General features: G+C 37.5%; 1 protein-coding gene across 1 annotated transcript; it reads right to left on the bottom strand.

Moving 5' to 3' along the window:
- Nucleotides 1-289: 289 nt before the first annotated feature.
- On the bottom strand, nucleotides 290-8,868 carry LOC127624787 (cyclin-I-like). Its single transcript, XM_052099669.1, has 6 exons — nucleotides 8,734-8,868; nucleotides 8,543-8,615; nucleotides 7,802-7,955; nucleotides 4,441-4,575; nucleotides 3,925-3,999; nucleotides 290-2,156 (listed from the first exon to the last, which is right to left on the bottom strand). The coding sequence occupies exons 3-6, from the start codon at nucleotides 7,913-7,915 to the stop codon at nucleotides 1,932-1,934; spliced, it is 549 nt and encodes a 182-aa protein (XP_051955629.1). The 5' UTR covers nucleotides 7,916-7,955; nucleotides 8,543-8,615; nucleotides 8,734-8,868; the 3' UTR covers nucleotides 290-1,931.
- Between the last annotated feature and the right edge of the window lie 2,854 nt (nucleotides 8,869-11,722).

The following is an 11,722-nucleotide window of genomic DNA, read 5'->3' as shown; positions in this document are numbered from 1 at the left end:
CTAATGGCCATTTTATTGCCCTCTGTGCTGTGCCAAAGCTGCCACGAATCACATTGTTCATTTAGACAAGGACCAATTTGTTGATTTCATGTTAATAGCTGGTTTGATTGCTAAATGCCTCAACCAACTGTGTTACACTAGCTCATGCCAAGAACACTCATTTTGTTTGCCATTTTAACTGAACCCCTCTAAGCAGGGTTGGCCAAAATATAGAATTTAAGAATGGTCTCCCATTCAAATCACGAGTGCGAATTTGAATTTAATTAGCTACATATTTTGAAATGGGGATTTACTGAATTGCAATTCAAAGACATTCAACACAGGTTGTGAAGTATGTAATTTATACTGAAAGTGAAATGTATTCTTCCCTACCAAGTCAAAATGCAGTAACTAATAGGGCTGGGCGATATTTAAAATATTCACAATATAATCACAATGATTTTGCTGATGATACAAAATTAAGCAATTTCATTAATATCCCAATGGCTGAATGATTCTGATTCGTATCATTGGATATTAATTTCATTAATATCCAATGATACGAGAAATGATTCTTACATTTCATAAAGAGTGAATCAGTAGATAATTTCACAATTATTAACAAAATGGTGATATGGTCATGTGATAAATGTTTTTTTTTAAAAGGCTGCGATTACAGACAGATTCAGAATAAATGGGTGACGGGCTGATCGGTGCATGCAAGGAGCTCATGGGCTCGTGTGAAAGTACTGCATGAAGCGTTCGCACAGTTCCCAACATTAGTAGCCACTACAAGTTATTATACAAATCTAAAAAGCAGCACAATATAACAGAAGTCGTAGATATCAGCGTTTCACCAGATGTGGAACATTATAAACTGCAATTTAAGTGTCAAAATAAAAGTTCCAGGTGAAGTAAATTGGAAAGGAATATTACTTATATATGAAACCAATCTAATCCTCAAAATAATAATTATAAATTCAGTATTATATTATAATAAACTTGACTAGGTGTATGTATTATTGTATATAAAAGATATAAATCTAAAAGTGCATATCAGTGAAAATGATTATATCTTTTCCACCCTTGTGTTCATTTAGTCAAAACAAAAGTGGGGAAACATGCCTTTATTACATGTATTAAAAAATATAATTTTATTCAATGCCCATTCAAAACAACGAATATACTTGGCTAAAATTGTGGATGAAATTATGTTCCTCCGATTAAGAAAAAAACTTTTCAGATCAAATACATAATTATTGAGATATATTTTGAACATCACCAATAGGCAGAAAAATAGAGAAATAATATTTGTAGCCATAATGCCCAGCCCTAGTAACAACGGTGACTTTACAAATACATTTGTCACATAGCCCCTCATGACAGAGTATAAGACAGATCTTGGGATTTTAAGACTCAAAATAGAGCAAATGAAGATCATTATGAAATGGAAAATAATTTTTTACCCAGCTGTAGTAATTACTACATTTTGCCCATGCAGGGCAGTATTATTACAAACTTGACTTTCAGCACCTACATTCATTTCAATCCGTTTTAAACTTCCTTCAGATCAAATTACGATTCTGCGTCATGTTTGTTATCTCAATTCAAATCGAAGAGCACAACCCTGCCAGTATGAAGGAAAGATTCAGTATTCAAATGGAAGATTATTCCTATTTATGAGAGAGTTTAATTGTATAGGAGAGTGAATACAGAAGAACAAAATCTTTCCTCCCTTCCTTTGCAGGGTTATCTAACTGCTTTACTGCAACAGTACAAGCCAGTTTAGTGCCTTGGTCAAGTATGCATTGCATGCAACTCTTATTGCCCTAAAGATATTGTAGCTTGCTGGTGATGAAGGTTTGTACAATCACCAGGGGCTGCTGATTATCACATGCACAACAACGTCAAGGAACAAACGTCAATCTTTGCAAATTTTTGCAATGGCCATCTCAAAATGGTTGCATGTTCTCTCGTGCTTTTTGTACTGTTGAGATATGGTCAGAATACAAGTGAACGCATCTGTCGCTACTTACGATGTGAATGAAATCGATCGGTGTTGCGGTGTAAAGGTCCCAATGCAGCTTGTTTAATATGATTCGCTCCATGCGATGAATCTCTGCTGTTGAAAATTTGCATCCGCTTTGCTCCAGCAGGTCTTTAACCGATGTGATCACCTGTTCACCAAACAAAACAGAACAATAAAAGCACTGGAATGGTTAAATGCGGTGTGGGTTGTCTTCATTGTTGTGCCACAAACAAAACAAAAAAATAAGTGTTTATTTGCACATGCTGTGTGATGTTTTAGCACCTGATATACTAAAGGAATTATGTAGATCAGGCAAATGCACAAACAAGGCCATAAAATTACACAGCAATAGCATGATGTTTATTTTGCCGGGCAAATAGCACAGTTTTTTTTTTAGAAAGTGTAATCTATAGTACGCATAATTTATATAGAAAGGATGCATGTTTGCTCTGAAAAGAATGAAAATTACTTTTTTCAGCACTAATTGCTTTTACAGTAGTTAAAGGTGCACTCAGTAATTTTTTCACTTTAAAAAGGTTTACTCCTAAATAAATTAACTGTAATTTTAAAACAGATGTATAAAATCATGAGCACTCACATGAGATGAGGTCTCTAGTCATATCAGTAACCTTATAAAAGCCGTTTTATTCTACATGGGGGAGGGCAGTCATGTTAGCATCACATAACTAGCTGAATACTACTTGCTTAATCTCAATAACAGTCTGTTATTGGACACTTTCACTCTTGGATTCAATTAATTATGGCTGTAATTAATTGTGAAATGTGAATTTCTACAAATGGCATCTGTAGATGAAAACTATGGATTTTGAATGATTCAGCATCCACACCACTAGGTGTCACTGTAAGTCCAAGATGACAAGCAAAATATTACTGAGTGCACACCTAAACTGGATTGTGGGGTGGACAGTGAATAAGACGCAGGTTCTTGCACTAAAATGCTGCAAAAATAGTTGCAGGTGAATTCGCCCACGTTTGAAAGTTTGTTTGATTTTGTTAATAATGTAGAAAAATAATAATAGATAAAAAATAAAGCAAAAGATAATACCACAAGATATTACTAATGCACCAACAATGTTTTATTTATTGATTTTTAAAGAAAGAATTGATTCAAAATAATCCAGTCATAGCATGCATGCTTTATTTCAGGACAGTTTTCTCATGTAGTTTCATCTTGCACATTAAACGTTTAACTTTAATATGTTTGATACTGTGCATGTTTGAATAGTAATTCATCTGACATTTTTCAAAATGCTTTAACATTTGGTTAAAGTTTGGACTGTTGGAGTGTAATACACGTCTTTGTCATTTTTACACATGATCAATAACTAAAATGTTATTTTTGCTAACTTCGGCATTTTTTGTCAGAAATAAATAAAATTAATTAATGACGATGAAATCAACTGAATTAGGACATTAACATCAAAAGACAAAAATTATGACTAAAATAAAAATAACGGCGAAAACAGACCTTTGATGACGCCATATTTAACAGTATAATTCTAGCAAACCTTTATATTTACATTTTCTTTTATTGATATATTTAGTGTAAATTTATAACATTATGCTTAGTGTTGCATTACCCTGGAATTTGTTTAAAAGAACTATAGTTACCACAGCTGCGATGGAGTTTCTAATACAGCAGCTGAGGGATTGACAGTAAATTCTTTCGCTCTTCTGACAGTCGTAATCCATCTCTCTCTATTTTTTCCCCTCTTGAAGCAAGTCGTGGAAACATAATAGTGGATTTTTTCTTTAGCTGTTGGATTGAATGGGTCAGCAAAAATCATATTTGCTGTTGTCTTCCTGTTATCGCTATTGAGGTGTACCCTGCAATAATTAACTTCCCCATTTAAAACCCGGAGAGAGCGTTCTATAAACACTGATGTATGTCTTGCCTCATCTTCTTCATTGATTTTTGCTGCAAGGATCAGTGAGGTGATGGCCATGCATTTGAGGTATTTCAGCTGAGTCTGTGAAGAAAGGATGGAAATAAATTAACAGTCTGCACATGCCTGAGTGACTCCAGCCAGGTCTCCTAGGAAAACAAATTGGCCCAGTTGCTAGAGAGGGTAGAGTCACATGGGGTAACCTCCTCGTGGTCTCTATAATGTGGTTCACTCTCGGTGGGGGGCATGGCGAGTTGTGCGTGGATGCCGCGGAGAATAGCCTGAAGCCTCCACATGTGCCATGTCTCCACGGTAATGCACTCAACAAGTCACGTAATAAGATGCCCGGTCTCGGAGGCATCCTCCGCCACCCAGATTGAGGAATCACTATGCCACCATGAATAAATGGAAAGCATTTTGGAATTCCAAATTGGGGAGAAAAAGGGTAGGAAAACAATTCTAATAATCTGCACATGCAATCTAAACTGCCACCAGCTTTGAATAATATGCAGATGTTCCACTTACTTTGACTGTTGCAAGCAAGCGGTTGAGAACACACACTCCTAACGCAAATGTCTCTGAGCAGAACTGGAATATGCGGCTCATTTCATGCATCCACACAATTACCTCCTGGTAATGAGATGGACTGATATCGGAACCCTGAGAAGAGAAGATTCATCAGTTAATCAATCAAGTAGGTCACAGCCCAGAGAATTGCTGGGAGTATGAGAGGAGAGGAGACCGCGGCAGACGGGAAGAAAGAGACGCATGAACCTGTGTGTGTCCAACGTGACTGCGGAGAAGCAGGGTGTTTGGTTTTGTCTTTTAAGTTGTATAATAAATGTTTATGTGTTTGTCAAGCCGGTCCCAGCTTCCTCCTTCCTATGCATTCCTTGAACTTTGTTACAGTATACAAATAGTTAATTTAAATATATTCATGAATAATTCATTACATAAATTTATTGTGCTACAAAATATAAAGTTTACCTTTATTTTTTGGGTGTAATAAAGAAACAGAAAAATATAGATCTAAATTAACAATTTAAAGGGGGATTTTGTTCCTTCGCTTATTTTTTTTCCCTGAATTCACCAACGTATGCACAATATTAATTTGTAATGTTCAATCATAATATGTAAAATACAAGTTATATTGCTTAGAACTGTAAAATAAAAATTATATTTTGTTTCATGTTTGTATTTATCTTTCATTGTGGTTCTTACAGGAATACTCTGGGTTCAATACAAGTAAAAGCTCAATCAGCATTTGTAGCGTAATATTGATCACCACAAATTTATTTTCACTTGTCCCTCCTTTTCTAAAAAAAACAAAAAACAAAACAAGAACAGATCTGGGTTACAGCGAGGCATTTACAATAAAAGTGAAAGGGGGCCCATTTTTGAACGTTAAAATACTCAGTTTCAAAAGTACAGCCACAAGGACGTGTGGATGGCAAGCTCTGCGCACTTTGGTAGTTTTGATACTTTGTGTCAGACCGGTGAGATTAGAGGCACCTTTATCCATATCTGTTCTAGGAAGACAATATGTCAAAGAATTCAAAATCTTCGGGCTCTGGAGACATTAAAAGACACTTGCATGCTCAAGCTGATGCCCCTCTGTAGGCCTCGAGTCAGGGAGTTGATTTGGCCAGAGAGGTGAAGGAAATTCAGAGAGAATTGTTGCACGTATCGGCAATGCTGACAAAGGTCATTGCTGACTTGGAGGATAAAATCACAGCTCCAACTTAAGGCAGCAGGCTGAGGTAATTTTTGGCTCTAATTCTAATTATTTTCGGTGCATTGAGATTTCATGTTCAGGGTGATTCTGTAACTGGGCTCTTGAGACTTTTTTTTTTTTAAGTGTACATTTTTAAATCAGTGCAGCAATATATCAGTGGCCTTTGTCCCTTGTCCCACATGTCATGAGCAGTATTTAAGCATTTACTCCATGCCCTCGCGGGGGTACTGGAAAATATTGCAGCTACTTCAGGCGGATTAACTGTATGAATCCATGCAAACATCCAAGTGTAAAATCACTGCCATTCGCGTGTTCAACAACTGGAGTGCGAACAGACAGCATTTCTGCGCATGCGTGAGATATGTGGGCGTGAGGCAATTGTGGCGATGAGAGTGGCTGTCCCCACAATAGTTCACTCATTCACCATTTACTATATAGTGAATGGCAGTTAGTGCACCTTTTCTCAGCAGTATGTGAACGAAATGAGTGAATTTGGACGCGAGTGTCGGAGCTCTGGTGAAGAAACGTCATGTGAAATTTTTAAATACCTGGTTCTTGTTATTCTTATTAAATAATATATTAATACAATAAATCATTCTATTTATCATTTTTAATATATACTGTGTTAATATAAAGAGTAAACATATTTTATCAAATAAAGTGTCATAAAATGTATCTGTATGTTTTGTCTCTCTATATGTTATTTTAATCAAGTACCGGTAATGATGTCAAAAAGTAATTTAATACATTCAGCATGAAATAAAACATTGCAGGAGTGAAGGAAGTCCCAGCTCATACGTCTTCCCAGTGGTGGATTGTGGGAAAATAACCATCATCGAGTGTACATCAAATGTACACTTGAAATTAAGAGTGCATTGTGGGTAAGGAGTGAACAAAAGTAGGGAACGAGTGGCTCACTCAGAATTCAGACACTCCTACAAAATAGCAGACATTCAAAATAGTGCACTATATAGTGGATGGTATCAGACAGAGTGAGTGTTCCACGACCGGAGTTGGTGCCCTACGTAGGCTGCATACTCTGCATTTAGTGGTACTGCTGTATAGAACTACTGATCAAATATGGAAATGAAAAAGTAACTACACTGAAATAAGAATCCACATAGGACTTTAAAAGCTATGAAATAGTAAAAGGCGGCATTAATAAAGCATGATCTTGCTTTGGTTTATATTTCAGCATTATAGAGACACACCCACCTCCTGCCGATGCCAATCAGAAGACAGGGACACAACCAATGTTTTTTGGTGGTGTGTTACGATCCAAGAATTTTGGTTGAGGGTTCAGAGCTTTGTGTGTGACGTATTGGACACTCTGTATCTTGCAATGGGGCGGTCATTAATATTGAGGATAGTCATTTAAAAAGTTGGGTCCTAGTGAGAGTTATGATCAGCAGACAAATCATCCTCAGGGGTGGAAGTCAGCTGGAGCAGCCTTGTTTCAGGAGTGGTGCAGGGAGATGGGTGGGGTGGTAGCATTCGAGGAGGTGATTTTTAGAAGGCTGGGAAAATGAGATTTTTTTTTTTGATAGGAAGTGGGTGGTTATTTGGCTTTTTGGAGGATTCTCAGGGAGGGGCAGTGGAGAGTGATTTCTGGTTTAGATGTGGATGTGTATTCTTGTTGTTTTCTCAAAGTATATATTTTTAAATGTTTTTTTATTTTTATGTTCCAATTGTTGGTGACCACTGTAGTATGTCTTTGTGTCAGGTGGGGTTAATGCATATAATTGATTCCATATTTTATGTTGTGTTTGGCTTATGAATGGAATCAATAAAAATTGATAACAAAAAGTACAACCACAAGACAAACAATATGCATGTAAACATGATTTTAGTGTGATAAAAATAGCTTAAAAACGTTTTCTGTGTAAAGTTACACCAATTTTACAACTTTGTTACCATGACCATGTAATGTAAACAAACCCCCAAAAAAACTATAAATTCAAACAACTCTGCAATATTTCAAATATTTTTTTGTACAATAAAATAGCCTTTGAACCCCTTTGTACATTTTATCACCCTCTAGATTTTCGTTATAATCGGTATTGTATTGGTCAAAAATGATTTCTGCACCACCATGACCACTGAAAAAAGATCATGGGAAAGTGATGGGAACCTGTAAAGATTTTATTGTACCTGAATGCAACCGTTCTTCAGGACAGGTGCCCTCCAAAGACGCATTTCTCTTTCCAGGCTGTTGAGCAACAATGTACCCAGACGCCGATTCTCATCTTCACCTGGCGGTTTCATGGCTGTTCTGGAAACTAGTCTTTTCCAGTCAAAGGAATACCTTACGAAACATGCAAATTAGCAGATGCTTTAATCCAAAGTGGTTTACAGAACACTTATTACAAGAACAGACCTCTTAGAGTAAGCAGAAATTTTAATGTCTTTCTCTCAATGGGGCAAAGGTCAAAGCCTTGTTATAGGTTCAGACCCAACCTTTCCGTTACCAGGCTGCAAAAACCCATAGCAAGTGTATTTGTAGAAGATAAAAAATTATATTTTTTGAGTGCAATTAAGTGACCGAAAAAACAGTTCAACCTGCAAGAATAAGTTCTAAACAAAACATTTAACTTCCGTGTCACCTTGAATTTGAAAAAAATAAAAATGATCTACATTTTGTTGTCTTTGTAATGTAAAAGCGTCAGTTTCATGGACTAACCCAGAGCATGTTCACATTTGTCTAATTAATTCGTGGAGAGTTGTACAGAATTACACGATGCATGAAAGTGTAACATCATCAGCAAATGCAACAGGAAGCAGAAAAATGTTTTGTGCAACAATCTGAAACTAACTGCACTCGAGCGATATGGGCGGGTCAATTTGCATCAACTTGTAAACAAAGGCTCGGGAAGTTTTTGCATAAAATATTACCTTTGAAAAGTAGAACACAGTCTCTGTCATTGGAGTCCACTGCAAATATGAGCAAAATATCATTCCTCCATGTCTGAAAAATAAATTATTTGCTTATACGGCAGCGAAACAATGATGTACAAAATGCTGTTTAGCTTAGAAAACAACAACAGAAACCAAACGCAACACACTCTACACTCTACCGTACATACACTGAAGCATGATATTCCAGAACAATATCACTTTTGGGTGATTTGTGGAGGGAACCGTCGTGTTCAAAACAGCGTCTACAGTTACTCCTAGACGTCGTGTTTTTGAACGCGCTTGACACCGCCCACATATTTAAGTCTTCGGCATTGTGACCGCCCATATGTTTGACATCGCGCAAATAACTCCGCCCACTAAATAAATACCTTGCTCTCGACTCCGCCCATACCCTCGTCACGCACGTACCTACAGAAATGTGTTAGTGGGTCGCACATACGGGTTCTGTTATATAAAATGGTTGAAATGAGGCGGTGGTTCATTTGTCTCCATGTATTGTTCTCAACCTACTTCGTTTAATCTTATCACGGTTAGTGATACATTGAGGATTAATTGCTTAAAAAAAAAACGTAGGGTGTGGTATTTAAGAATAAGAATGAGCTTTATTGCCAAGTATGCTTACACATCCAAGGAATCTTTCTTGGTGACAGAAGCTTCCAGTGCACAAACAATACAACAACAAGACAACAACAAGACAGCGATAATAAATAAATAGAATAAAAATTAAAAGTGAATAGAAAATCTAAGTATATATAGAAATACATAATAAGACAACAGTTCAAAAAAGTAGTGGGCTGGGTTGTTCAGAGTGATATTTACAGCCCTTTTTCTCACTCTGGAAGTGTACTGTTCTCCCCACCCCCCACCCCTTTTTTATGGATTTTCTCCCCAATTTGAAATGCCCAATGCGCTCAAAGTCCTAGTGGTGGCGTAGTGACTCGCCTCAGTCCGGGTGGCGGATGAATCTCAGTTGCCTCTGCGTCTGAGAAAATCAATCCACGCATTTTATCACGCAGGTTGTTGAGCATTACCGCAGAGACCTAACGCATGAGGAGGCTCATACTATTCATGGCATCCACTCACAACTCACCACGTGCCCCACCATGAGCGAGAACCACATTATACCGACAACGAGAGGTTTACCCAACGTGAGGGCACAGGGCAACCAATAATCCGCTCAGCAGTCCAAACTGTCCTTTGTAGTCTTCTGATGTCCGATTTCATAGCTGAACCAAACCAGACAGTTATTGAAGTGCAGAGGACAGACTCAATGACTGCTGAGTAGAACTGTATCAGCAGCGCTTGCAGCATGTTGAACTTCCTCAAATGGCAAAGGAAGTACAACCTCTGCTGGGCCTTTTTCATAATGGAGTCTATGTGGGTGTCCCACTTCAGGTCCTGTGAGATGGTAGTGCCCAGGAACCTGAATGACTCCACTGCTGCCACAGTGCTGTTCAGAATAGTTAGCGGGGTCAATGTTGGGGTTTTTCTCCTAAAGTTTCTCCACTGTTCTGAGCGTGTTCAGCTCATGGTTGTTTTGACTGCACCAGACAGCCAGCTGTTCAACCTCCCTTCTGTATGAAGACTCATCGTCATCCTGGATGAGGCTGATGACATTAGTGTCATCTGTGGACTCCAGGAGCTTGACAGAGGGGTCCTTGGTGATGCAGTTATTGGTGTAGAGGGAGAAGAGTAGTGGGGAGAGCACACATCCGTGGGGGGCACCAGTGCTTATTGTACAGGTGCTGGAATGAATTTCCACAGTCTCACTAAGTGCTGCCTATCTGTCAGATAGCTGGTAATCCACTGACAGATAGAGGTGGGAAAAGAGATAGCTGGGGTGGTGTTGAAAGCCGAACTGAAGTCCACAAAAAGGATGTCCCTGGTCTGTACAGATGTTGCAGGATATGATGCAATCCCATGTTGAGTGCATCATCCACAGTATTGCATTTGCTTGGTAAGCAAATTGAAGGGGATCCAGAAAGGGTCCAGTGATGTCCTTCAGGTGGGCCAACACCAGTCTCTCTTTATTTGTAATTAGCTTTAATTATAAACAATATAAGTCAGTATGAGGTCCCAGCCATGAATTAAAACATGACGTGTGTAGGTTTATTTAGGTGTACTTTGGTGACAAAAATGCTCCAAGAAGTAAGCTAAGTCTGACATAACCTCCTTTATTTGGGGATGTTTCAAATGTAAAAAAAATGATTCATAAATTAAGCCTATGATGTTTTTTTATTATTCAAAAAATGCTAAAACTTTACTTTTACCCATAGGTTTAAGGTGAGTCTGTATTAATTCTAATTAAATTAAATTAAATTTTAATTATGAATAACAATTAATTATAAGACCTGAAATTACCAACATTTTGGGGACCTTGTTTTTTCATACAAAAATGACCCATTTGTCTTTTCTCCATTGAACATGAATGTTAGCCAGAATGTTAGCCTGTCAATATTCACTTTCAACGTGTAGAAAAATTATAATCTAATCTAATCTAATCTAATGATCTTTATTTAAAATTTTCTATTAATGTATTTTTTTGTTTTTGTTTGTTTTTACTCAACGAAAGCTTACTTCATATACCCACGTACTGTCAGAGTATGTAGGCCTACTGTATTTGATGAAGGACGCACTTTTCGGTTGGTAAAACAGAGCGTTCTTCATGTAGGTGAGATTCGTACATACTTCATCGGGGGTTGGGGGGCATGAGTAACAACCGCGGAAATAACCTACTCTGGTTTTGTTAAACAAGTACCATTTAAGTAAACAAAAACTTTAAATGGCATATACATGTATATCACTTACTGCTGAAAAGAAACGGCCGACTCGCGATTCACCACCGTTCTTTAATCCAGCGTTTTGAACGTTACGCCGCCTCAGCTCCCGAGGGTTTATGGGATTGTGAAGTGTCCAGTCTTCCAGTACTTCAGAATCTTGCTGGAAATATTCCGTTATTTCAGTATTTCTCACTTACTGTTTTATGAATACTGAGGACTCCATTGGCATACTCATCACGTGCATTTGAAACCACTTTCTGTCAGCTGTTAAACATGCTTCTATATAGTAAAAAAAAAAAACTAAAGTGTTTAATTTGGGACTATACTACTCTTTAAAAGTTCATACACTTAATTACTGAGTGCATAGTGTAGTGCA

This window comes from Xyrauchen texanus, chromosome 31 (assembly GCF_025860055.1).
Source record: "Xyrauchen texanus isolate HMW12.3.18 chromosome 31, RBS_HiC_50CHRs, whole genome shotgun sequence".
Classification (NCBI taxonomy): Eukaryota; Metazoa; Chordata; class Actinopteri; order Cypriniformes; family Catostomidae; genus Xyrauchen; species Xyrauchen texanus.
Note: the sequence above shows the minus strand (reverse complement) of the source record. Positions and strands in the feature narration are given on the sequence as shown.

What these genes read in the sequence shown, in the direction of transcription:
- LOC127624787 (XM_052099669.1), bottom strand. Translation starts at nt 7,915, where the DNA reads ATGAAACCGCCAGGTGAAGATGAGAATCGGCGTCTGGGTACATTGTTG. An exon ending in TGAAGAACGGTTGCATTCAG is followed by an intron (nt 4,576 to 7,801) that starts GTACAATAAAAT and finishes TTCTCTTCTCAG; the next exon opens with GGTTCCGATATCAGTCCATC. An exon ending in AAATCAATGAAGAAGATGAG is followed by an intron (nt 2,157 to 3,924) that starts GCAAGACATACA and finishes TTTGGTGAACAG; the next exon opens with GTGATCACATCGGTTAAAGA.